General features: G+C 48.8%; 8 protein-coding genes across 8 annotated transcripts; 3 read left to right on the top strand and 5 right to left on the bottom strand.

Moving 5' to 3' along the window:
- The first annotated feature begins 403 nt into the window (after window positions 1–403).
- QC763_503190 (uncharacterized protein) lies at window positions 404–3591 on the top strand. The gene is made up of 2 exons (XM_062912911.1): window positions 404–2587; window positions 2649–3591. The coding sequence occupies exons 1-2, from the start codon at window positions 1057–1059 to the stop codon at window positions 3371–3373; spliced, it is 2256 nt and encodes a 751-aa protein (XP_062764131.1). The 5' UTR covers window positions 404–1056; the 3' UTR covers window positions 3374–3591.
- A 23-nt stretch (window positions 3592–3614) lies between these two features.
- QC763_0083080 (uncharacterized protein) lies at window positions 3615–4022 on the bottom strand (the record flags this gene model as incomplete). The annotated part of the gene is made up of 1 exon (XM_062906147.1): window positions 3615–4022. The coding sequence occupies one exon, from the start codon at window positions 4020–4022 to the stop codon at window positions 3615–3617; it is 408 nt and encodes a 135-aa protein (XP_062764130.1).
- Window positions 4023–9874: 5852 nt separating this feature from the next.
- QC763_503170 (uncharacterized protein) lies at window positions 9875–12032 on the bottom strand. Its single transcript, XM_062912910.1, has 2 exons — window positions 11417–12032; window positions 9875–11343 (listed from the first exon to the last, which is right to left on the bottom strand). Exons 1-2 carry the CDS (start codon window positions 11556–11558, stop codon window positions 10055–10057), a joined length of 1431 nt encoding a protein of 476 aa, XP_062764129.1. The 5' UTR covers window positions 11559–12032; the 3' UTR covers window positions 9875–10054.
- A 2563-nt stretch (window positions 12033–14595) lies between these two features.
- On the bottom strand, window positions 14596–15263 carry QC763_0083060 (uncharacterized protein; the record flags this gene model as incomplete). Its single annotated transcript, XM_062906146.1, has 2 exons — window positions 14596–14921; window positions 15005–15263. 2 exons carry the CDS (start codon window positions 15261–15263, stop codon window positions 14800–14802), a joined length of 381 nt encoding a protein of 126 aa, XP_062764128.1. The 3' UTR covers window positions 14596–14799.
- A 94-nt stretch (window positions 15264–15357) lies between these two features.
- On the bottom strand, window positions 15358–16454 carry QC763_0083050 (uncharacterized protein; the record flags this gene model as incomplete). Its single annotated transcript, XM_062906145.1, has 3 exons — window positions 15711–16454; window positions 15529–15628; window positions 15358–15461 (listed from the first exon to the last, which is right to left on the bottom strand). Exons 1-3 carry the CDS (start codon window positions 16047–16049, stop codon window positions 15358–15360), a joined length of 543 nt encoding a protein of 180 aa, XP_062764127.1. The 5' UTR covers window positions 16050–16454.
- A 346-nt stretch (window positions 16455–16800) lies between these two features.
- On the top strand, window positions 16801–21470 carry QC763_512660 (uncharacterized protein). The gene is given in 9 exon segments (XM_062913824.1): window positions 16801–16881; window positions 16893–17288; window positions 17411–17624; window positions 17681–17770; window positions 17846–18163; window positions 18239–19998; window positions 20064–20585; window positions 20699–20890; window positions 20991–21470. 8 exon segments carry the CDS (start codon window positions 17179–17181, stop codon window positions 21223–21225), a joined length of 3441 nt encoding a protein of 1146 aa, XP_062764126.1. The 5' UTR covers window positions 16801–16881; window positions 16893–17178; the 3' UTR covers window positions 21226–21470.
- Window positions 21471–21803: 333 nt separating this feature from the next.
- On the bottom strand, window positions 21804–24536 carry QC763_512665 (uncharacterized protein). Its single transcript, XM_062913825.1, has 3 exons — window positions 23951–24536; window positions 23113–23856; window positions 21804–22988 (listed from the first exon to the last, which is right to left on the bottom strand). The coding sequence occupies exons 1-3, from the start codon at window positions 24009–24011 to the stop codon at window positions 21967–21969; spliced, it is 1827 nt and encodes a 608-aa protein (XP_062764125.1). The 5' UTR covers window positions 24012–24536; the 3' UTR covers window positions 21804–21966.
- Window positions 24537–24838: 302 nt separating this feature from the next.
- On the top strand, window positions 24839–26428 carry QC763_512670 (uncharacterized protein; the record flags this gene model as incomplete). The annotated part of the gene is made up of 4 exons (XM_062913826.1): window positions 24839–25185; window positions 25388–25467; window positions 25568–25975; window positions 26157–26428. Exons 1-4 carry the CDS (start codon window positions 25148–25150, stop codon window positions 26426–26428), a joined length of 798 nt encoding a protein of 265 aa, XP_062764124.1. The 5' UTR covers window positions 24839–25147.
- Window positions 26429–26451: the final 23 nt, after the last annotated feature.

The following is a 26451-nucleotide window of genomic DNA, read 5'->3' as shown; positions in this document are numbered from 1 at the left end:
AAGTGCGGGGAACTTGCACCTGTAGCTTCAGCTGGGGGGAAACTTCTCTTTGAAACAGCGGCTGCAGTCACCCACAGGCCAATCTCGTCGCCAATCGACGTTCCAGTCTCCCATTCGCCATGTAGGCTGTGTCCAATAACACGGACGGCTGTTCACTGCGGGAGGGAGGCGCCACCCGTTGTGACCCTACCATATACCGTTGTCTTTCCATCTATTCATGACAGACCGATATTGAGTCTGGGATTGCTATTGTTGGTAATTTTTCTCAAGATGTAGGTGACCAGCCATTGGTTGCCATCAATGGCTGTTGTGATACTGCGATCCAAGTCTGAGTATCACTCACCCCACCCTCCACTGCGAACAGCCATTCACGTACGCTATATCAGCAATCGTCAGTGCAACTCAACGTTAGCCACGTGAGAGTCAACGTATCTAGCATGGTGACCTGTATCTAGACACATCTAGCAGTAGTCCCACTCTGACGTTTGGTGCTATAAGCCTGTTTACCCCTGGGCATGCCCGCTCTTCTCATCCGACCCTCACTGACATGCAAATCCCCAAACTCTGTGACTCCATGCCATAACAGAAAGCTTGAACCGAATGTTGCGTTTCCTGGACTGAGATGACTGTGAGCTAATTCCTTCCTGGCCTTACCTGCGCTTGACGTGCGGTAGCATCTTGGTTCTGCACCTTATCACCATCAAACAAGACAGACAACTTGCCACTTTCACCACATGTCCATACACTTCGGAAGGAGGGGAATGTGAGAGATAAAGAAAATCGGAACCGACAGACCCCTCCCGAACTCCCCTGAAGCAGTGGTATATCCCCCCTTCCTACCCACCGGTTCTTTTAATTCTTCGATCCTGACGACAGACGCTTTCCCCCTTAGCAACAAAACAGCCCGCATGACAAGCCCCTGTCTGCTTCGGTGTTAAGTCTCCCGTGTCCAAGGCCACTCGTTCCTTTTTCCACTTTCCGTCTTGGGTTTTTGTTCTTCCCCCTTTACGAAACCTCCCACCACACCGCCCCTATATCCCATCGACAGACAACTTGATGCCAACCCACCGCCACCGCCCATCTCTAACAGTAATGCCCCGATCCCGGGACGACACACCCTCCTCCTCCTCCTCCCTCGAGCGAGGCGAAGACCCCCACCACGGCCTCACCCTCAAGCAAGAGCTCGAGTGGAAACCAGGAAAGCAGGAATACGCCGTCATGATCACCCTCGCAATCATCTCCCTCATGGTCGCCCTCGACGCAACCATCCTCGTGTCCGTCCTCCCCACCCTCGCCATCGACCTCGGCGGGACGGCAACAGACGCCTTCTGGGCAGGGACATCCTACCTCCTGTCCTGCGCCGTGTGCCAGCCCTTCATCGCCGCCTTGTCGGACATCTTTGGCAGGAAGGAGATGCTCATCTTTTCGGTCTTGTTCTTCACCCTCGGCACCGTTCTGTGCGCCCCGATTGCGAAGAACTTTACTGTCTTTTTTGCGGGGAGGTCGGTGCAGGGGATTGGCGGTGGGGGGATTATTACCATGGGACAGGTTATTTTTGCGGATATTGTGCCGCTGAGACAGAGGCCAAAGTACTTTTCTCTGGTGCTGGCTGCGTGGGCGCTGGGGAGTGTGCTGGGGCCCTTGATTGGGGGGTTGTTTGTCGAGAAGGCATTCTGGAGCTGGTGCTTCTACATCAACCTGCCTTTTTGCGCGTTGGGCCTGGTGTTGATTCCTTGCTATGTCAAGCTGACGACTCAGCGGACGAGCTTGAGGAGCAAGCTTGCAAGGGTGGATTGGTTGGGCGGGTTTTTGTTTATTGGGGGGTTGACGAGTTTCTTGGTTGGCATGAGCTGGGGAGGTGTGCAGTTTGAGTGGTCGTCTGCGCAGGTCATCGCGCCCATGGTGGTGGGTGTGCTCAGTGTTGCCATGAGTGTTGTTTGGGAGAGCTATGGGGCGAGGGAGCCGTTTTTGAGGCCGCAGCTGTTTTGCAGTGGGAGCGCGCTTGCCGCCTATGCTTGTGCTCTTTTCCAGGGCTTTATTCTCTTTTGTGCGCTGTACTACGTTCCCTTCTACTTCACCGCGGTTCGGTTCGAAAAGCCGACGCAATCCGGACTCGACATCTTCCCAGTCACCTGTCTCCTGCTCCCCGGTAGCATCGTCGTTTCTCTCATTTCCTCCCGAACAGGCCACTACCGCTGGGCAATTTGGTCTGGCTGGGCCATCACCGCCATCGGCTGCGGTCTCCTCCACTTCTTCGACACCGACACCCCCACCCCCGTCTGGGCTGTCATTCTCGCTGTCTTCGGTATCGGCCATGGCATCCTCCTCACCAGCGTCAACGTCGGCATCCAGGCTATCAGCCGGGTCGAAGACGCCGGCCGAGCCGCAGCCATGTACGCCTTCATGCGCACCATGGGAATGTCCATCGGTGTCGCAGTCGGTGGTACAGTCTTTCAGAACCTCATGGTAAAGAAGCTCGACGAGCTAGGCATGCCGGAGGAGATTGCTCACGACTCCGAGGCATTCGTTGTTCAGATGGCCGCCATGGACCCTACCGATCCTGTCCGGATCGGCGCCCTCGAAGCCTGTGAGTCAACCGCCCCTTCCCCGCTCTTTTCTAGCTTCAAACTGACACCTCCCACACCCAGACGTCGCCGGCTTCCACGGCGTCTACTGGACCATCACCGGCGCCTCCGTCGCCGCCTTCCTCATCTCCCTCTTCATGAAGCGCCACAGCATGGACAAGATGCTCGCGACAAAGTTCGTTCTCGAAGGCGCCCGCACGACCATGGTGCCCAACCCGGCCATTATGACCAACGCCATCCCCATCCAAACCAACAGCTCTTCTCAGGACAAGTTCTCGTCGGAATCACCCCGCCAACTCCCACCCCTGTTCAAAGACTCCCCTATGCCGTCGGCATTTGACTCTGAGTCGACTTACACCATGGCCAAGTCTAGCCGCGATGAAGAGAAACCTGACTCCCCACCGCCAGCAGAGCCGCAAGAGCCTGAAGTTCCCGGGGAGGTGGAGCAAGTTGCTGTGGCGTATTTCGTTGAGGCATCGGGCAAGATTGTCCCGGTGGATATACTTCCTGAGCATCAACCTGTGTCCCAGATGGGATCAGTGTTTGAATTCGCTGGTCAGCACAAAGAGGAGGAGGAGTCTCCGAGGTATCCACCCTGGGAGCCCCAACCCGGGGAGGAGAATGAGGTTATTGAGGAGGATGCCAGCCCCGAGGAGCTTTTTGAACGGGCGTTGGGGAATGGATCGATACACTCTGCCTCGACGGAGGAGGAGCTGGCGGAGCAGGAGGCCGTGGTTGCTGATTTGGCGCCCGAGTGGATGCAGGAGAGGGAGGAAGAGTCGAGATGAGGAGGAGGAGGAGGGGGGATGGGATGTTGTGTAGGTACTACATGGTGAATACCCTGGCAGCATTGCACGATAGGAGTTTTTTTTTTTTTTTTTTTTTTTTTTTTGGATGGATGCAAAATGGATGGGTGTTTATTTAGTTAAAGACTTTTTCTTTGGGAAGCTTGGTAGTGTTAAAGATCAGCTTGATGAGAGGCAATTTTAGGTTAATTTCATGATGGGTCTGTTTATGTTTGTGAGGGGGCTATTTCCCGTTTCTGAGTACAAGCGTCGATGTCTCAACTGGCACCTCCCCAGTGTGTGTCTTAGCCTCGACCGTCCAACTCCACCACGGCACAAACGGCTTCTCCACCCCATTATCAACATAGCAATAGTCCGGCATCGCTGATTTGGGGTAATGTTCCGATTTTCTCACCCAGTCAGGAAAATACCTGTAAATCCTCCCGTTCAGCTCGCCCCATCGATACCCCACCACCCCCATCACGCACAAAGTCGCCAGCCACTGGATGACGTCGCCGTGGCAGAGGTCTTCGTCCTGGCTGGTTCCGTATCTTCTGATCTGGCCGACCCAGCAGGCGGTCGGGTTGGCGATTTGCCAGGTTCGTTTCCAGCGGAACAGGGGCAGGGAGGACCGCTGGGCTTCCTTGTCCATGTCGTCTGGGCTGCAGGGCTGGACGGCCGAGGAGCTGTTGATGATGTGGGAGGGATGGAGGTGAGAGCCGGTGGCGGGAGGGGTTGTTGAGTTGGAGTTTGAAGGTGAAGATTGTGGGATGGAGGCGTGGGTGGGGATGGTGGTGGTTTAATGGGATGGCAGAAGGGTGTCAAGGTAACAATTGAGAGAAATGGAGGACAGGAAGAAGTGGAAGGGTTTGGATGAAGTCGAGTCGTTTTAAGACGGGACTGATGACCGTGTAGTAAGAGATGACTCTGATGTGAGACCGAGTGATATTCATGTATCTTACCCAGTCATTGCTTGACAATCGAGTAAAGGGCCTGAGAGCTCTGATTAATACCAGCCGTCAGCTGTAGTGTCGAGTGCTGTTCTCACACCTATCACTTGGCAGATTCACCGGCCGCACCAGAAGGCCTCCTTTCATCCAACCAAAGACATACTTTGTACCGAAATCTCAACATGTTGATCTTTTCGGTTTTCCTCCGGCAACCACTGCTGGAATACTCTCTATTCCATCAAGATGCGACTTACCAACACCAATGACGGCCGGTTCGAGGAGTTTATCGGCAACGATATTCCACCATACGCAATCCTATCAGACACGTTGGAAGATGGAGAGGTGACTTGGGCTGACATGAAGAGCGGGAGATATCAGATGTTCCGGAGCAAGAAGGGCTACAAGAAGATTGACATGACGTGTCGGATAGCGAAAAAGGACGGATATCAATACGCCTGGGTCGACACCTGTTGCATCGACAAATCCAGCAGCGCTGAGCTAACCGAGGCTATTAAGTCCATGTATTAGTGGTACCAACAGTCCTTAGTGTGCTACGTCTTCCTTTCCGACCTCCCGACTCCGCGAGTCGCCCCTTTGGAAATTGCTCTATCACGATGCCGGTGGTTTGCTCGTGGATGGACTCTACAAGAGCTGATCGCCCTAGCAAACGTGGTATTCTTCGACGGGGAGTGGAAGGACAGGGACGAAAAAGTAACGCTAATAGACCATCTTGTCTCCATTAATGGAATCAACAAGGGCATCCTGAGACACACACAGTCATTATCGAGCATGTCGGTTGCCCAAAAAAATGAGCTGGGCGGCTTCCAGGACCACAACAAGAATAGAGGATACGGCCTACTGCATGGTCGGGCTTTTCAACGTCAACATGACTCTGCTTTATGGTGAAAGGACCAAGGCCTTTCGACGGTTACAGGAAGAGATTATCAAATACACAGCCGACTTCAGCATTTTTGCTTGGAGGGTATCACCAGAAACAAAGAAAAAATGCACCCTGGTGCCCGAGTTTATTGTGGTGTTCTCGCCGAATCACCTCTGTATTTCGCCGGATCGAAGACCCTTATCAAACTACCTCGAGACGATGACAGGCGAGTTTTTTCCATGATGAACAGCGGTATCAAGATCCAGTGCCAGGTCCTATCCGACCCAATACCAGGCAAACGAGCATACTCTTATGTTCTGCCGCTCAACTGCTCAGATGTCAAACGGCCGATTGGGATCCGGTTACGAAAGTGTGGCTCGGATAGGTCTGTGAGGGAGAACCCATGGGAGTTTGTCGAGTACAAGACTATATACTGGCCGAAGGTGCCAAGAACACGGTATTTGCTCACCGAACTGGCCGATGTTGAGGCCCCAGTAATTCCTGAGCCGCTGACAGACATAAGGCATCTGATAGCTCAGTGTCGAAGACATGCTCTTCAGGTTGGCTACCCCTTGGAAATGGATATCTATGATGCCTGGCCGTGGAGCCGATGCGATGACGAGGACCGGGCGTTCTTTGTGACTGGTGATGGGCCATGGGACTCGGGTTCGATGCGGTTTACAGTCAAGACTGATGTCCCAGCGTATGATAAGAACAGGACAGTGGAATTTGAGGTCATGTTTTACGCTCTTGGTTGGTCCTCAGCAGACGAAAATGAGCTACAGTGTAGCTTGCTGGAAGACCAAGAGCACTCAACAGCGTTAAATGCTACGCAAACTAGAATAGGGGCCTGGGACCAAAATTGATATCAACTCATGAAGGTTTTGATTCACCATAAGGTGCCTCGGGTATCAGCTGTCGTTTACCGAGTTCAAGGAAGAGGCTGGGCTGTGGTGGTGTCCTTTGCGCTGGTCTGGATTCGAAATCCACACGTTTGCCGCAATTACTTCTGGAAGGTGGAGCTTTCTTGCAAAGCATATCGAGAAAAGGATGTGCCAAAAGATGTGGTTCGGTATGGTCAGTGGGGACAGGACATACTTCCCCCATGCCGATGAGAACAGATTGCGCAGGGTTAAGGTGAAGCCAGATAGTTCTGTAATCTCGGTGCAACTGAACTGATGATCTCGTCTTCAAAGCACTATCCAAAGGAATATATCTGCCAAGCTCACACGCCATGTCTTGCGGAAAGTCAGTCGAGCCTCGTGTAATGTCAGATTATGACTCAGTTCCAAGGCTTCTTGATTGGTGCTACGCGGAACAACGTTTATCTCGATCAGGCTCAGCTGTAGGTGAGGGTTAAAATGTAGCTGAAGGGATGAGTGCCTTTGTTAACTATATTGACACTTCACACGGCTCTTTTCTCTAATGAACCAGCATCAACACTCTTCTAAGCGGTCCCCCACCCCCCCTTGTAGTGGTCAACCAAACCACAAAGACCCCGCCCTGCACCTCATGTAGCTCGTCGCCCAACCTCGACGAGCTCGCAGCTGCCGTCGCCGGGTTCAGTCCACTTTTTTCAGTACCACTCGATGAGCCGTTGGATAATCTGAAACTTCACTGGCCTGCAATAGTCAAGTACACGTATCCAGACGGCCATCCGCTCGCAACACCCACCGACGATCGAGTCGTGGACACGACCTCTCGACCGACGAGCCCATACAGCGCCGTTCCGACCGCAACCAACAAGCCCGCGGCTTCAAACCTCCAAACCGAAGATGCTGACGCGAAGCCATTAACCCCATACGAATGCTCCATTCGACCGGATGAGTTCCGCCTCCTTCGTCTCCCCTTTGCTGAACCAGATGATCCGGTTCATGTCGTGCTCGAAATCTGCCACGATGGTGACTACCCGAGTACGAGACCTGCTACTACAGCTGGGGTGGTGAAGACGGGGACAGCACACTTTGCAAGCCGGTTTTTGTTGGAGAGTATTGGGATATACTGTTTTAGACACAGAACTGTTGGGATATGCTGGAGTGCTTGCGGCCAGGCATAAGAGGCCCTCAGAGGGTGTTGTGGGTGGATGCCCTCTCTGCATCAATCAGCAGGACCCGTACGGCGAGAGAGAAGAGCAGGTTGAGAAAATATTCCAGATATTTAGAAAGGCGGATAGAGTAATGGTGTTTCTGGGGAAGGAGATGTTTGGGGACTTGGGCGGCCGTGCTTATCCGAAGAAGAGGGTATTGTCTCAGAAGCCGAAAAGGCCAGGTGATAAGGGTGAAATTGGATTGATCGATCTACTCGAAAGAAACTATTTCAGGCGTCTTTGGGTCGTATAGGAGCTTCTCGTATCTCGACGGGTGGTCATCAGAGTGGGAGATACAGAATATTGGATTGACAACACAGACGGAGTCGATACACCCAATGTCGAGTGGGGCTGGGAGGACAAACCCGATATTGGGTGGCGTTGGGAAGCGACTCCAGCATCGTGGTTTCGATACGCAGCAAAAGGGCACTTGGTTAGAGATATAAGAAATGAAGGATGTGGAACCTTGTTCGAAATCATGCTGGCCACCGAGAAGAGCTTGGGGCAAGACGCGCGAGACAAGGTATTTGGAGTTTTAGCCTTGGCGCAAGCCAATGTCAAACACCAGTACTCGATACGGGCGGACTACTCACTTTCGTTACAACATATCATGATTGGAGCGTTTGCCCACTGCCTTGTGGTTGACAAAGATCCTGGTCTCATTTGGGCGGCGTATAGTATTCAAGACTGGGACCATTATCCTTCATGGGCTCCCCCATGAGGTCTCCAAAGATGTCTCACACAAAAATTATGGTAGCGACCTACTGTAATCCAGTTCGGGCAGATAGCCAACCTGGACAATGTCAATCTGGGGGGAGGTTCTATCTTAAGGATTGGGTGCGGTTTTGTCGCTCGGCTCAAGAAACTGAGTGGTCAGATGGAGATTTTTCGGATGGGGAATCTTCCCTCTTTTGTAGAATTACGTCCGATCCTCCTCTGGACTGTCTGCCAGCCATTTGTGGGATCATATCAGTTTCTGGAGTCACCGGGGCATTGTCCATGAGACTGACTCACCTATGTCGGCTCAGTTCCCAGCCAGCTGTAACGGAGGATGTGCAATCCATTATTCTGTACAGCGTCGATGACACGCTATTTTTGCTCAGCGAGGAAAAAGTCTTGTGTGACCATCTTATCAATCCAGAGAGTGATCATTTGTTTATCCTTGAGCGGAAATTTCAGGCCCCTATTTTCATCATAATTCGCTCCATAAATTATGAGCTTTGGCAATTCATGCGGCCTTGGTTTGGCGCTGGCCTCGGTTTCAGGACCCTCTCGCGCAGTTTCGAACACCGCTGGGTGGTACCATAGACCAGTGGACCGACCCAATGACGATCCTTCCTGGACGGAGAGAAAACGTAGTTACCACCGATTATTATTTTGACAAATTTTCAACCTTTTGGTGGAAGATCTGCCATGCATTTATGCTGTTCTCAAACTGGGACAAGGGTGGGAGGATGCCTCAGTATAATCTCCGTACAATTGCATTCATCACTGCCGCTTTGTATGCTCAGGATGGTTTAGATGAGAACTTACTGCAAGCGTATGCTCAGATCATGGAGAGAATATATGGACAAGGCAGTGTCACTACATATGATGACGACGGAGTAGAATATATGGACGTTTGGACAAGAAGGCTCTATGATCATTTCCGGCAACAAAACACGAGGCGAAACCCTTGGAAAGCCTCATTAATATTCAACAAACAGGGTATGAACGCTTGGGTTAATGATGATAACTTTGTATGGACACAGGGCCGCCCAACAGCGGTACCGGATGTCGAATACAGAGATGGGAACGATTTGGAGCTTGACGACGAGCCAACATGGATGGGAGAGAATGACTTCGAGTGCCAAGACTGGAATACCCAGGCTGATATATGGGATGCTTATCCCTGGTGTGAGGCGTGACCACTGGAAAGATAACCAGATTGGCAAGGCATCGAAACTTGGACTTTGACAGAGCCTCTGGGCTTCCACTCATTTCTGAGAATCGTAAGATAAAGATTGCTCTTCGGGGCCGCAAAGACCAACTCTTGAGGGTCCTGCGTGAAGCTCTTCGAGACGTGGACATCTTTCGTGGTAGATTGAATCGGAAGAAGGATGGCTCGTGTTGGAAGGCTTGGGAACCAGGACCTGATACTGACGATGCGCCACCATCGATGAAATTGGGACCGGTAAATGCGATAGATTTAGCATGCCTGATCTTAGATTTGGGAATGGGGATGTGGGAGGGATGCAGATAGGAGGTTGGTCTTTTGATGGGTTGACGTATAATGGAGGTTCTTTAGAGAGTTATTCCTCCTCTTTTCATTTCCGGATAGAACATAACCCAGACATGTGTTTCTTGAAAAGAACAAAAGCTCAGATAATTAAACTGTAAAGATTGGATAATATTCCCTAATGCTTAGATGGAAGTATTTAAAGCTTGGATATCGCTATATTTAAGCTGGGATATTATATCCTAAAATCTTAGATACAGTCGTATTTAAGTTTGGATAAGAAGTATTGAAAGCTTGGATATAGCCCTGGGATAAAACGTCTCGAAAGCTTGGATATAATCACATTTAAGCTGGGTTAATAAGTATTTAAAGCTGGAATATAGCGATGTTTAAGCTGGGACTGTCATAGTGTGAAGCTACCTAAGAAAGTGTTCTTGTGTACCTAATGAAAAGAACTACCTATCGTGTCCAGTCATGGACTTCAAGGTATGTTCTGCCCTCGCATAGCGTCACCATACAGACAAGTCATGTCTGCTCAAAAGATGCCAGGTTAAGCCAGAAAGGTTAGGGCTGCCAACGCCATGGCGTCTGATCCCGTCCCCAAGGTCAGATTGACCTCTGGTGCAAATAGGGGTGAATGGTTGGAAGGAACCGGTTCTTCTGCGTCCGGGTGTGTGCCCCCGAAATTCCAATACGCGTAGGGGATGTTATGAGCAGCGCCGAGGATAGAGAAGTCTTCACAAGCGCGTGTAAATGGCATATCTACGAAACTCTGATAGAAAAACCCCGCGAAAACCTCGGCAAGGGGCTCGGCAATGGAGTCGCTGTTAGTTGTGAGCGGTGCGCGAACTGTATGGTTGAATTCGGGGTCACGCGGTGCCCCTGCTGAACGGCATTCGTCAAGGAAGCGTTGTTTCACAATATCTAACACACGCAGGCGTATATTCGGCTTGACTGTTTTTATATCGAGGAGGATGTCCGCGTAGGCCACATAATCGTTGCCAGGCTCGCCGGCGTGGAAGCCCCAACATGCCACCGTTACGTCCTCGTGTTGCCCTAGCTCCTGTGTGATGGCATCTTGAAGCCCCAACACAATTTTCATTGAAAGTGGGATTGGATCCACGCATCTCTGGGGGTTAGCTCCACCACACGGCCCGCCGATGACCCTTGCCTGGAGGGAATCGGCCGCCACAAGCACTGGCCCGGAACGTATGGCTATCGTGCCGGCTTTGCTGTCAGCCACGACATGTTGATCGAGCATAAGATCCGGAACTGGAACAATATCATAGAGACCATCATCAACCATGGCCTGCGCTCCTCCTGTTTCTTCTTCATCCGGTTGGAAAACCACCAATAACGTGCCTTTCCACCAGTGGAAGGCATTTTTAAGCAACGAGGATGCCATCAGGAGAGCAGCCATGTTCATATCGTGGCCGCATGCATGCATGACAGGACGTTCATTTCCGTATCGATCGATCATTCGGTGCTCGCTGCGGTAGGATACGTTGGTCTGTTCGAGAATGGGGAGAGCGTCGAGCTCGGCTCTCATGAGAACAACCTTTCCTGGCCCATTCTTCATTACCCCAACGACACCATGACCACCGATCCCCGAGAAGACTTTGTAGCCTAATTTCCTCAAATATGACGCTACCAGCTCGGCGGTTTGGGCTTCCTTGCTGGATATCTCTGGATTCTGATGAACGTAACGATAAAACTCAACGTATGGGCCAACTTCCGGCCTATGCTTCTCGATAACGGCCTTCAGCAATTCGGGCTCCGGTCTTAAGTGGATCTTGTCGTCCCATGCCCCATTGAAAAATAGTTGCTCAGCAGGGAGGACTATGAATACCTAGTTAACTCGACTTCTAAACGGAGACGCGTGACGATATGTAGAAAGCCAATAATTACTTACGCTGAGAGAGGCCTACTAAACAGATAGTAAGCCCCAGCAATCCCTTCAGAAAGGTTCCAACATTGCTTCTCGCAAGGTTCGCAGTCGAGACATGGTATCTGACAACTGGGGCTGTCGGAGATGTTGGCTTTGCAACTTGCATTTATGTGGTTGCTAGCTGTGGGCCGACTTGAGTTCGTGGTAGCTAAAGGGTATCCAGAAGTGAGTGGGATTGTCGAAGGGCACGATATCGTCAATTTAGTGTAGACAGTCTCCCAATAACAAAACCTTGAAAGCAGGGGATGGCTACATGTAGGTGACCAGATTCTGGTTTGTCGGTCGATAAGTTATAGGGATGACGAGGGAAACCGAGATAGCCATTGTTGTACTTGCTGAGAAAACTGGCCAGGGTGGGGATGGCGGAGACCCTGAAAGTTGGACGTGCGGCTCAGGTAGACCCTGGAAGTCGCCTGGGTTGCACATTGTAAGGTGTCGATTCTTGCCCCCCATGAATTTGCGTGCTACCTGTCCAAACGTCTGCTGAGATGGACCCCGCATTGTGCCACATGGGCACACACCAGTTGGGCCATGCTTTTCTTCGGGCGTACGTGGCGCCGCTTCCCTCCCATGGCAGACAAACACGGCAGTTCGTCAAACTGGAGACGGGCAGGTCATTGGTTGCAGGATACTTTTTCAAGATCAACGCAAGTACACCCACTTTTCTGCGAGCTACCTTAGAGGGTCTCCATGGGCCACTACAGGCCTTATTCATGCCTTACAAATATATAGCCTTGCTAGATTTATAAGTCTAATTTTAAGTATAAACTTAAAAGCTAGAACTTATAAGTTTGTAAACTTATAAAAAGTCTATACCTATACTTATTTGTAAATTTTATATGTTAAATTATTTTAAATATATTTAATCTACTACTACTGCCACGATCTTTATTACCTTACCCTACTTCCTTTTGCTATTTTAATCTGTATACTGCTACTTTCTATATTTAAATATATATAGGACTTCTATTTTTTATTTCGGTTAAGCCAACAGGCAGGTCAGACTGTGTGCGAGGCGCAACGCGCACAGCCAATCGCTAGTAGAACCAATCAGGATAGGAGTAGCCTTGCCTGTGGGATCATTACCAAGGGTTAATGATCCGGGAGACCACTAAGTCTATATATACGGAGGAACTGGCTGGCGTAGATAGACAGTTCCGCAGTATGCAATACAAGTTACAATCGTTAGTATTTAAACTATTGTGATTGAGACAAGCTATTGTTGTACACTGTTTAGCTGTACCGAACCAGGATTGTTTAGAAGTTCCTTTAACTAATATCTTTTTCAGAGGTTCTAGATAGGAGTTCGTCACATAAATCCAAAATTAAGCCCATTTTAAGCTACCATAGCGTCCGATACAGAGCTTCGAAGTTGTCTTATACTAAGTAAATCCTCGAGGATGTCGAGTAGGTATATTAAAGCTATATTTGCCGTATCCGCCAGTTCTTTCGGAACTAAATGCCATATAGTATTACAGCAGTATGCTACTATAAAATAAGGCTTACAGAGCCTTATTTTAAGCAAAAGCATTTAGCCTTTAAAATAAAAATAATTATAATAATATGGAGTTAGTTAGTAAAGTATATTTAATATTAATATTATTTAATTTAACTATTAAAACATTAAAAAATATATTATTCTATCTTAATTATTTAATTTATTTTACATTTTATTATATAAATAGTATATATATTATATTAAGTAGTAACTTTAAAAAGAAATTACAATAAACTATTAATACGTTATTTACTATATAGCATTATTATATTATATTTTTCAGAGTAATAATAATACCTATCGGAAGACAATAAATATAATATACATTATAAATTAAGGCTATTAAGTAAGCTAATATAGTTTTTAGTACATCTTTTTTTTTTCTGGTAGTTAAATTACCAGCTTTAATATCCTTTACTATAACTTTACTATTAAGATATAATATTGTTTTACTTTTATTTTTGAGTTTTTGCGTAATTTAGTATTTATAGCGTTGGATATTGTGTAAAGTAAAGCTTATATTTATTAAATAAGATCTGTAAGTCTATAAAGCAATAAGTATTAGATTTCTATAAAACTTATAGTCCCTTCCTAAGACTTTACCTCTTTAGCAAGACTTATAGGACTACAGGGTTTCCTCCTAAGGTACTGTATATGAGACCAACTTATGAAAGCCTTGCCTTGGCGTCTTCCACACACTGTTGGTTACACTGTGACAGACAGGTATTGTTCATACACCAGGAGCCAACTGCCTGAATGAAGATGCCTCTTTTGAGCCATAGTTGAGCAAAGATAGCATGATTAAGCATCAGGCTGTGAAAAAAGTATTTAGTTGGCTAACTTCCCATTTCACTCCGCTTTGAACTATCCTATCTTGTTAGCATTCCATCTCTTGCTAAGTTAAGATTTTGAAATCCAAGACAACCCAATAAGGTACCTACTTTTCAAATGACCATGGCAGCGACTCAAGCAAGAATTTCTCCTCCCTTGGAGGCTGTTTCAGCCATGCAGACCAACGCAGAGACGACTAGCAAGCCTGGTCTCGTGACAATCGGCACCGAGCCCATCGGCAAAAAACAACCTTGGCGAGATATTGTGCAGCCAAATGAATTCGTCCAGCCTGTATATTTCAAGGCCACTCCTATCGCTGCTAGCACGGGCAAGGTACGCTTGCTTGCAGAGCTTGACAGCAAGAGTCGTTAGGCTAGGCTCCTGTTATGGAACCTATATTATTGGCCCGAGTACGTATCATGGATGGTCATGGAGGGTGCTCCTCGTCTTTTTAATGACCAACCTTCGATTTCAAGAAGCTTCGTTAAGTAGTGAATTGTGGGCTAACTGATTTACTGGAGCAGTGCAAGCTTGCTTCTGATATTGGGCAAGGTACCTACCTACCTTGGATTCAGTTGTGGTTTGGAAGTTTGGTGCTGAAGCAGGTTCGCAGAGACAATGTCATGCAGCAATATGAACGCAGATTTGGTTATCTCGCCCACTTTTTCATCACCATTACTACCAGAGATACTTGGACATTCGTGCTACCTGCTATTGCGTTGAGTTCGTGCATGGTGGACTATCCCATCTTCGGAGCGTAGGAAACACTACATTGCCGAGGTTTGGTGTAGAAGTAACACTACCCATTCATTTGTGCACTTCAGGTGAGTAGTTAAAGTATCCCGCAAGACGCTATTGATGGAAGACCCCTTATAATAGCATGGGTGCCTGATACATTTAGACCTTCTGTTAAGGAGATTCAGCCTATTCTGGCCCATGCTTCCAGGGGAAGTCCCCTACTGCTTCCTTCCTCTTCTCTCTTGAATCCAAGCATGGAAAAGTTGAGAATCTTGCCGTACTATGCTGTTGCCTTTGCTTCCATGCTGTTGTCCATAATAAGGAGCAGGCGTACCTCCACACTCTCACGCGGATCAGCCCAGCTATCAGTGTGGGATGCACCTGCACCGTGCGGACAACAACCTTGTACGAGTGAGTGTCAGAAGGGATGCTTTCTTTTCGTACCTAGCCCCCAGTGTGAGAAACCAGAAAGAGGAATGACGTACTAGCAAAGTCCTCTCCCGTGTCATCAGACTTCCATGTTGGAAAAACCACCACCTCATCGCATCGATGTCCAACGAGAGTGTACCACTGGTGGTAGTCACGGTGATAAAGGAAGTATGATTTCTCCACTTTATCAGGCAAGACTTTGTCAACCTCGACGAGGTCTTCTTTCGGGACCGTTCGTCTATCACAAAACAACAGTGGCGCATTGCAGACAACCTTGTTGAGGGGACGCCAGACGCTACATTTGCAGATAGACATGTGTAAGCAGGTGAACACTGCCGTGCGAAATCGCTAGATAGCTGCCTAGGTAACTGCGGATTCACTGATGCTTTGCCGATGAAGATGTTGGGACTTACTTGACAATCATTCCTTTGCGGCCTTTCTTCATGTACTCGGCGAGCTCGTCAGGAAGGAGTTGAATTTTGAGACGATCAAAACCACCGTCTGCCGAGTAGTCTGATAATCAGTCATCGCTTGGTTAGCAAAGTAGTACCGATTGACACCCCTATACAGTTAGACAAACCGCAGTGAACCACATCTCCGCTTGGTAATGCATAGTTGCGGATGTCCTTGAGATCACGAGGTGGTATTCCAGGGCCAGTTGTAGGGTCCCGCCGACGGAGCTCGAAGCATATTAGTTGGAATGTCCAGGTAAAGAGGTGACAGATCAGGATTTTGATGGGAACTATGTTCAGCGAGACTCACCCTCCAATCAAAACATATAATATCCACGGGTTTGAACATCTTTCTGACAAACTCGACGGTTTCATCGAGGTACTTGGTGAGTATACTGTTGTCCCCTCCAACCGTTTCGAAGTGCCTGGCGGCTAGTTCACAACCTGACTTGAACTGAAAGAAGGCAAAGCCATGAGTCTGGAGAGTGACTGGGTGCTCCCGGGCGTCTTGGACATCAATCTCCTTTGCTTCAAATACACAATTCTCACCCTGTGGGGTTGCCTCTTGGTCAGCGTAGCCCACAAGCTGGTAAGGCTGTTCCTCCTGGTAGATTGGGAGTTCACAAAGAAACTTGAGGCTATCCCTCATTGTAAGAATCGAGGTAGATGCTGATGAGCAGGCTTAGGTATTCTGTTTGTTGAGTGAGCTCGACCAAAAAAAATCATGTTGTTAAATTGGCTGTTTATATGCCAACAAATTCCTCGTTTCACGGCATGCTCATGTCGTCGATTCTGTGAAATGGGCCGCAGCGAGGCTCAACAAACCAAAAGTGCGCTTTTCCCTCAAAGCAATTGCGTCTGCCCTGCCTTGGCCTAGAGCCTGACCTCCTGTTCACTTGGAGAGTCAATCATGGCAAGGCTCACAGTGGACACCATCTTGGGGCTCTCAAGGTAGGTAAGGTACCTATCTTCCGCTTGCCGCCATTTCGCACCGCCCATCCAAATAAATTACCTCAAAATTGCCATTTCGTGATCATGAAGAGATTAGCGCTAGAATTCAAAATATAGCAAATTACAGATGTCGTATTGCAGAGGGTGCAATACAGTGCGTCATGGAATGTGCCATACGGTTTGACAGAGAATGTGGAGTTGAGTGCCTCTGAAGTGTTCCTCCACAGAGCAGAGGGCCCATTGGCTGGTTTTCTTCGCCGGTCGAGAAATGATTGGCCCATTTTTTCACCGGTCCGGGCCATGGCTGTACACATGCATGAGACTTAGAGCGCTACAGATAGGCGAATCGACCACTAGGCGTGGGGTAGATTTATCAATGTCGGAACTAGCCTCACCTGCGCATGATTAAAATTGTGACACGGAATGTGGCAGGCTTGGCCGATCCCCAAATTTTTGATTCGAGGACGATATACACAGAAACATCGCATCCCTAGGTACTTGGTAAGATGCAGTCCGACCAAGATATCCCTTACCGGAGGAGGGGTAGAGATACACTTGAGCCTCCCTGGGGGTAACAACCAACATGACGCGAAGCCTTGGGAGCGACACCATTTTACCCGTTATCTCCATGTCTCCTCATACTGAGGTGAATGCTTCATGAAATCTTTCGACACTTTGTGCGAGAGTTGTCGCTCAGACGGAACGTGTCTCATTGTGCACGGCAACTTCCCGGAATTTCCTCTGAATCAAGCTCCGACTTTGATTCAATCGGAATAGCCGGGTTGGTCGGCTTATTTGTTGCGAGGTCGGTGTAGGGGTAGGTGATCATGCGGCAGCTCACATTTCGGAGCAAACCTCCTCCCAGATCCCAACTTCGCAAATTATCCTTCGACAGCGACCAAAACAAACAGACGACTGCCGCGTCCGCGTTGATCTAGTAAGGTCCCTGCAAGCATAGCGTCAGCACTTGGCAGCCAAATGGAATGCTTTGGCATTTTGTTTGGGCTATCTTGGTGGTATGCATACCGCACTGTAGATTGGGCGCTAATCTGCTACAAGTCTCTTGTTTGTCCCAGACCTGTGTGTGAAGGAACCCGAAAAGACGTTGAATTCCTCCTGGAAGCAGTCAAGGTCTTCCATTCGTTGTCCCTCCAACGGGAAGGCCCATGCCTTGGGGTTTGAATATCATTTGGGTTCTCTTAGTGAAGAGGAATCAGTGTGGGAGTCAGTCAGAGCCCAAGCGAAGACATTGGTTGAGGTGTTGAAGTCTGAGGTTGGCATCAATCGCGTGTTCTCTCTTGATTGAAGCAGGTGCTAATATTAGAACAGATCATAGTGTCACCAATCGTAGAGTCATCAGCGTTTGGCTCATCGCTCGTGGTCTTTTCTTATGGTCTTGGGGGCATTTTGGTGAAAGAGGTAACAGATTTCAATGTTCTCATCCGGTTTCTAGTTACAACCTAGCAAGATAAGTAGGTACTAATTTCACTGCAGGCTCTGTCCATAATCTACCACGACGACCAATCTCCAGCTTGCCAAAACCTACGAGAGCTTCACCAGGGAACCGTCCTGTTTGGTACTCCACACCCTACATCTGCGAACCGTGATCTCTGGGAGAATCTCAGACTCACTCTACGCCACACGGTCAAAGAGCTGTCACGACTTCAATACATCAAAGCTGAGTTGAAAAACGCCCAGGTTGCCACAGTGTCAGAAAACTTCCAGGAAAGACTTCGAGACGTTTCAGTCATTACAGCGTACGAAACATTGCCAACCAGGTTACAAAAAGGGTTAACTTGGAGGAAGACTATCGTAAGCGCTCCCATTTACGAATGTAGGCGTTGTGTTCATGTCAGCTAATCGGTTCCCTTCATTCTCCCTGTGTAGCTCGTTGACGCACAGTTTGCCGAGATCTCTGTACGGCACGAGAACCTGATTCGCCTGAACGCAGATCACTTTGGGCTTTTGGGCTGTGCCAATAACGACATTATGCTTGTTTACGCTATCAAACGGATGATTACCAAGGCGTTGCGGTGGGCGTCGAGAAAGAATTCAACCACCTCATCTGCGCAACCCCCCCCATCAGGCAACGATTGTGCTAGTATTCAGCAGGAAAGCATTCATGATGTGTTGTCGGAGGGGTCTGACGAGGCGTGGGATATCATCGATCCAACTGATGCCGACCAATTCAGCCACGAACCACCACCCGGAACACGGGGAGACCTATATTTGCAGGTTGGACGTGCGCGGGAAGAAATCAATGTGCTCTCAGACCTTGAGTCATGCCCTCTTTCTTTACAGGCACCTTATACGACGCTCAAACCATCTGACCGTAACGTTCAATTTACTGGACGTCAAAAGCTCCTAAGCTACATGGAGACCGTGTTGGTTCCTCGAAAGGAATCGAAATGTGAACTCATAAGAGAGCCACACCGAGAGTTGGCAATATGTGGAATGGGGGGAGTAGGCAAAACTGAGCTTGCGCGTGAGTTTGCATTTTCACGACAACACTACTTCGATGCTGTGATCTGGGTTGAAGCAGAAGAAGCAACACAGCTATCAGAAGGCTTTGAGCTTTTTGCAACCTATCTCGGTGCCAATACCGGTCAAGACCGGGTGGTTAGCCGAAATATCGCCCGCGAGTGGTTTAACAACCCTACCAAGCGACCGAAGGCCAGACCCAAGGATGCGACGGCGCCAACTGAAGGGGAGGATGGTGCGGAGGACACGTCTAACAAGAAAGCAAGCTGGTTGCTCATATTCAACAATGCTGACGACCTCTCGTTACTCGAAGATTATTGGCCAGACAATCCAGATGGATCCATCTTGCTGACAAGCAGAAACTTGGAGGCCCAGGTCGGCAGGTTAACACTAGACCTGGAACCATTTGAAAGGAAAGAAGCTGCCGATCTGCTTCGACAATTGACTCCTGGGATCAATCACACGTTGCCACCAAATGTACAAGCATCACTGGATATTGCTGAACGACTTGGTGGATTGCCGCTAGCCATCACACAGATCGCTGCCTTCATCACAAAACGCGACAAATCACTGCCTGAATTCGTAGCTTTTTATGACCGATACTCCGTGGAGAAGCTTGCAAACGATCGTGCGTTGAGGTCTCGTGGTGCACAGTACAAGCATTCAATCTTCACCGTCTGGGCACTTGAAGGGTTATCTTCAAACAGTCGGTCAGTTCTCCAGGTTCTCTCATTCCTTAATCCGGACTCGATCAAAGAATCGCTGATCAGACCGTCGTTTCCACCCACACAAGTGTTGCCAGAAGAGTACCCGATGGACGAATTTGATCTTGATGAGGCACGTTCAGATCTGTCACAGATCTCACTGATCAGAAGGAACAGGGATGATGGAAGATTGACGGTGCACCGTCTTGTTCAAGACGTAGTGAGATCCCAAATGGAACGGCCTCGGATGTTGCAGATGCTCGAATTCGCGGCGTTTCTCGTCCTCAAGGGATGGCCTACCGCCTTCCTTCAGTTTGACCACGATACCGCGACATGGGAAGCATCTGAGGATCTTTTGCCACATATCATCAAGCTGAAGGGGTTCTTTGACCGTTACTCAGCCGAGATCGAGTCTCCCGAAGCTCATCATAGCTTAGCCAGACTCCTGCTGTTTGCCGGCTGGTTAGTAGATCTTCATGTTCCTCCATTCGCTGCGTCATAGGTTTACTAACAATGACTGTTTACAGGTACCTTCGAGAGCGTAATGATTTTGAGCAAGCCAAGCCTCTGCTGTTGCATGTCCTACGCCTCTCCGATGCGTCTCTCGCTTCCTCTTCTCAATACGAGTCTAACAAGGTCATGACTGAAATCCGCGCAGACGCATTATTCTCTCTTTCAGTAGTTGAAGCAGAGGTTAATGAGAGCATACAGCAGAACCTCAAGTACGCCTGGGAGCACTATGAACTTCGGGTGAAACTCCGCGATGGAACAGTGCTGGGGGAGGCTCGCGTGGCAATGGCACACGGCGAGTTGGCTCACATCCAGATGCTGGCAGGCCAGTACGACGACGCAATTCATAACGCCCAAATTGGTATCGATATGACAGAGGTCACCGAGGCGTACAAGAACGGTTCCGATTTCCCGACATTTGCAAGTAGCCACCAGGCCTTTGCGCTAGCAGCCAGGGGAGATTATGACAAAGCTATGCATCGACTTCAGCTTACTTTGGACTACTGGACTACACACTCCTCCGAAGGACATCTGTTTCAGTTAGTTTCTACCTCCCACCTCTTCAATGTTTGAACCACCGACGTGCATGTCATCATCAATGGGTTGTTCGATATCCAACCAGCTTACTAACATGACATGTTACCCCAATCAGACTAGGGATCGTGCACCGGTGCCTTGCCTTTGTGAAGAGAAAACAGGGCTTATTGGATGAGGCTTTCGAGAATTGCTTCGAGGCCCTTCAGAATTTCAGAAAGACTGTTGGAAGCAAGTCACACTACGTTGCGCATATGTGCAGCATTCTTGGGAGCTACCACATGGAGAAAATACAATATGAAACGGCGAGGTAGGTAAATCACGTTCTTGTACCTTGTTCTGGTCTGAGACCGAGGATTTCTTTCTTTCAAAGTCTTGGGCTAACTTCTGCATATTACTACCTTACCTAGCCTTTACTTGGAGGCAGCAGTGAAAGGTTACCGGGCACATAGCTGTTACCGGGCACAGCTGGCACTGGCATTGTTTCGCCAAGCAAAATTACAAAAGGCCATGGGGGATACAGAGGCGGCTGAACTGTCGCTCAGAGAGTCTATGGATTTATACAAAGTTGTGTCCGGGATCGAAGATGTGATCGAACTGACGGAGGAACAGTTGCTCTCTGTCGTGCCTTTAATTTGGAGATAGGATTTGGCAGATGAACAGATTATTCATGATGAGACGACAGAGGTACCGATCAAAGATGCTTCAGGCAAGTGCAGAACCCCGACTTTCTTGTTTATTAGGTCACAGATTGTCAATGTTGTGGGGAACGTTCAGCTTTTTGGCACCCATATCTTGGTTGCTTTTAGGGACAAGCATATGTTTCTGTATGTTTACTACATTTTTTTCCATAGTTCTTTTTCTATAGCGCATCATTTATAAAACTTCGGATCTTGTCATTTCGCTTGCCATCAATTCTCGTGGTTTGTAGTTGAGTAGCCCTTCATCCCAAATGTAGCCTTTCGTAAAGTGCCTCTACCTTCCATCGATGCAAATATTGTGTTAGCCTGCTCCATCATCTTCGCCTTCTCATCACCTGACTCTAGCTTTACCTTTGTGGAGATATGATCCATGAGGATACTTGAAGATCCGAGCTTCCAGATGCTTGTCGTACCATTATTGACCTTGTAGACTCCCAGAGAAAAGTATGAACACTTTTCTTTTGTCGCCTGCTCAGGGTGGAGGGGTAACATCGACAATAATACGAGCATGGAACGCGGACGCTGCAGTGAGCCTGAATATAGCATGTACAGATAGAGTGACCCAGCCAGTTGCTTCTCTATACATTATTCCGTAACACTAGTTATCGAGCCCATAGGTGCCAAACTTCCCTTAATTTCTATAATGTAATATACTGAACGCATGTTATGCTAAGTCTTCAGATGCTCAACTTTGGCCGCCTTCCCATCCACTCTCATCCCTCTGTGAACCTCTTAACCAGGCTGTTTTCCAGAAGCATAAAACCATGGAAGGAATCAAGATTCCCACTGTAGTTCCCACGTATGCAGCAATTCCCTTCCACATGTTGTCGTCTTTGAACTCAATGAAGTTCATACCATAAATCGATGTAACGAAAGACAACGGCAAAAAGAAGTAGGCGAGCACCGTGATGCGTCCGATTTTATGGGCCTGCTCGGTCGACCTTCTTGCCTCTTGCATCCTGATCTCTGTTGTGATAACTGCCATCCCGCTATCGACTGCTTTCTTTATGGACTGTGCTCGGTGTAATATGGACCGGTAGTCGTCCAACAGCAACTTTCGAGTTCTCTCGCGGGTATCGTGCATGTCTATTGGGTTCCTGCTCTCCGAGTAACCGTTACCGACGCCACCACTGCCCCCGCTACGAAGGTTAGATCCGACCCTCGTTACAGCGGCTCGGTCTTTATGAGCGCTAGGCCATTGGGTATACCCTTCATTTTCGAGAAGATAAACAACCCGTTTGCTCTCGTCGATGGCACGCTCGACTAGGGCGGTTAGATGCTTCAAGTGCGCTAGCGACCAATTCTCAATGCCCTGAAACCGGTGAAGCGCGATATCGATGTGATACTTCAGTAAATTCAGGAGCTGGTGTTCTGAACTTGCTGCCATTGATATCAGTTCGCTGAATGCATACAATGCATCACGCCGAGCGAGGTTTGGGTCCAGCGATGACCCATATTGACTGGCCAAGTGAAAGAAATTCGGATAAGGTGGCAAGGTCGCTGGATAGAACGGAGTCTGGGGCTGGCTGCTAATCGCCGGAGGAGGGTTAGCGGGTAACTCGGGTGGTGAGATTGCTATCTTCGGTCTGTGTAGAACAAGAGGTACGTAACTCTCTTGTCGTTCCGCCTGCGCATTGGCAGATTCAGTGCGTTGGACGAGCGCCTTATCACACTCAAGTGGAAAGCCGCTGTCCGTCCAGATTGTTCCTTGAAATAAATCCTATCAGCAATAAGCTCGAACATTACAGCACAAGGCGCAGCCTATACTATAGGCAGTAGCAGTCTTCTCAGACAAGATCCTGTAGAAATTGTATCGAGTTGATTGACTTACCGATCCAACCGTCATCTTTTTTGCTGACACAAAAAGAAATATCCTGTTCAAGAACCGACGTCGTGCTGTCTATCACAGAATAGTGGCGTATAATTGGTGTTCCCTCGTCCGTCGTAGATCCAAGTCTCTGAAGGTACCTCTGGACATCCCGCTGAGCACTCTGCCGTCGACGTTCAAGCTCTTCAGCGTCAAGTGCGTCCCCAGGTAGTCTGAATTCGCAGATCGTCACGGTCCGGATTCTCCAGATGGATAATTGTTGGGAAGGGAGTGGCGGTTGGTCAAAGAGCTTGGTGGAAGCGAGGAAGCTGAGGTGACACCGAAACATCTCGGGGTCGAGTCCGCAGTACGCCCCAAGTAGTCGGAGCGAAGTTGGCGATTGCCAGCCATGAAGAAACACAAGTAGATTGGAGTTTGGCCCGAGATTTTGGCGCTGTGACAATATTTGGTCCAACTCGTCACGGATATTGATCGCAACGTGATGAAACGGGTTGGGAACGGAGTCGTTTTCTGGGTGAACCAAGTAGATCGGTGTGAAAGCCATATGGAGGTTCCCGGGTCCTTGGCTTAGAGATGGCGATGATGCAGAAGTTTGACCAGTGCTTGTATTGGGCCCATTCTGTTGCAGAGAGGTGTCCAAAAGTTCGCTCAATGGGCCAAAATGTCTACCGGGGACGAGATAACCCTCTGGGGTTCTGTCAGCAAATGAGCGGATCTGATCAGCAAATTGACGTTTTGGTCTAGACCCTTTTGGAAAAGTTTAAGACGTCAGTACTTCGCTACTACCAGCGGTCAATCAAATAAAGTACCTAGGTACCTGAGTCTGGGTAACAAAACATACCTGGGTTAGACACAATGGAACTTGGACCTCTTGGAGAAGGTTGGGTTGAAATATCTGACATCTCTATGATTGGAGGCTTTGTCGCCGGAAAGAAGTAACATATCCGGGGAAACTGATGAAATTGGTCAATCCAAGGACAAGTCGAGGAACTCGTGCTACCAAGACGGGGACGGCCTCATATTTAATGCTAAAGATGAGGCATAGAATAATTAACAAGGCTCTTTGGGCTTCCGTCAGCATTTGACTTGCATAGATAGGTATGCAGCCTGAACGTTACGTAAGTGTCAATAACCAGTTCCTGGAGATATACTGTGATGTACCATACCGAATCATTTGAAAGGATTGGGAATGGAACTTTCAGTACGCCTGTCGATGAGACAGGTGCCGTGAGAGAGCCTTAAAGACCCTAGAGGTGGGGAGGAATTGAGGTGAGTCTGCCCTCAACGCAGCCTCACCACGTTTTATTCCAGGCTTGTGTTTGTGATGGTGTGTAGGGGCGGGCGGTTGGGGTACAAAAATGAAATTTCCTTGGGGTGTAATCGATATTGGCTGGCCGAGCGCCAATGATGGAGAGTACCTACGAAAGCTGATGGAGGGGTGTGAACCACATCTCATGCCCGGGGGCGTGCACCTGAAAAGTAGGTCGAAGTCCTTTGAGCCTTGCAGGCACCCCCCATGCGGTGCCCTGAAAGAGTGCACCAGGGTGCAGTGCCCAAAGTACCACTCACTCTTGGCGGAAGTTCGTCACCCAAGCTTAGGAAACACCGGGCTGCCTCTAGGTGTCATCAGGTCATCCAAACTCATAACGGTTCGACCCATAGACCTGCAGTAACTCGGCACCAATTGTGAAAGGTGCTACCTAACTTGTGCTCTAAGATATTGAGGCCTGGGACAAGGCCTAGTGTTTCTGCATAGCTGCCCACTTTCAGGTAACAGTCAGTTGGAAACCCAACTCACCGAGCAGGAATGATTGGCTGTCAGTGGCGTCCATGCCAAAACGGGTGACAGCAGGTCACACTAGGTATCACCTGACGTGAATCAAAGAACTCGAGAGTGAGTTTCAGCGTTCATATCTTCTCACATATTTGCGACATACCTCCCACCACCGAAATTGATAACCCCTATCTTAAAAGTCAACAAAACCCTGAACAAGACATATAGGCCTATCAAGTTCACAGCCCCAAGCTTCATTTTGGGATGGTGCTCGACGCCTATCTTTCATCTGCATCAAGCTGGTACGTTCCTAACCAGATTTTTTACACATCTACAATGCAGTCATGATAAATTTCGGGGATTCCCTCGACCTTCATCGGGCTCATAATGAAGCACATTATATTCTTCTTCCTATTTCACTATCTCATCTTTACCAAGTACGGCTCTATTCATCCATAAAAACTATCCGAGCAATTGATGGACAGAGTCTAAGCTTTTTACAAGCCTATCCCAGCTGCTCACCAACGCTGTCCGAGCCTTCAGGCAACTTGGAAGCATGAGAAGGAAGACTGTTCTTATCGTGGGTAAGTGCTGGTACCCCGTGCAACCCAGAATTGAAATTGATATTCCCCAATCAACACTCCGATAACCACGCGTCGACGCCACTGACACCAAGAGCTGCAGGGGCAAACCGTGGGATCGGAAACAATCTCCTGAAGGCATTTGTTGAGGAGTCATGGGACGTTACAGCCACCGTTCGGCCCAAAACACGCACAGAAAAGGATCCGACAGTTGTGGAACTCGAGAAAGCAGGTGTGAGACTCTTGGAGCTAGATTATCTTGATGAAGCCACCATCTCTCGAGCAGCGGCTCTTTACGGTGCCGATCGACCTCTTGACCTCCTCATCAACGTTGGCGGCCTCTCGCCTCATCCAAAGCCATGGCAGGAGCAAACAGGGGAGATGATGGTGGAGAAGTTCCGCGTAATGGCTGTTGGCCCTATCCTTACCATCGGGCACTTCCTCCCGAGCTTGGAGCTTGGCGATAACACAAAGATAGTCAATATCTCCTCCGCCTTTGGCTCAGTTTCAAGTGAGTAAACTCTGAAAATCCTGCCATATCACTTTCTTTCCCCATGATAGGATGGAAGCCCGACTCATCTCCATGTATCCTCTTGTTATGCCCTCAATGTCATTTCTCATAGCCAAATCATCTTTGCTCATCCTTTGGTTGCCCGGTTTAATGAGGCAAGCTGGCATTAACAAGACAAAAGAGAACTCTTTTGGTACATGCATGGCCTACCGTATGGCGAAGACGGCTCTCAACCAAGGCACTGTCACCATGGCACGTGAGTGGGAAAAGGAAGGACGAAAGCTGACGATGGTGAATGTCGAGCCTGGATTCATCTCGACCCGGCTCACAGGGTGGGATGGGGTTGACGATATGACAACCTGTATTGCTGGCTTAATGAGGGTATTCAAGGACATTACGCCCCAGGACAACGGAACCCTCATAAAGTGGGACGGGAACAGAATTCCATACTAAATCAAGGAAATGTTACGCCTTTC

Source organism: Podospora pseudopauciseta (genome assembly GCF_035222475.1).
Source record: "Podospora pseudopauciseta strain CBS 411.78 chromosome 5 map unlocalized CBS411.78m_5.2, whole genome shotgun sequence".
NCBI lineage: Eukaryota > Fungi > Ascomycota > Sordariomycetes > Sordariales > Podosporaceae > Podospora > Podospora pseudopauciseta.
This window is presented reverse-complemented; position numbering and strand designations above follow the sequence as displayed.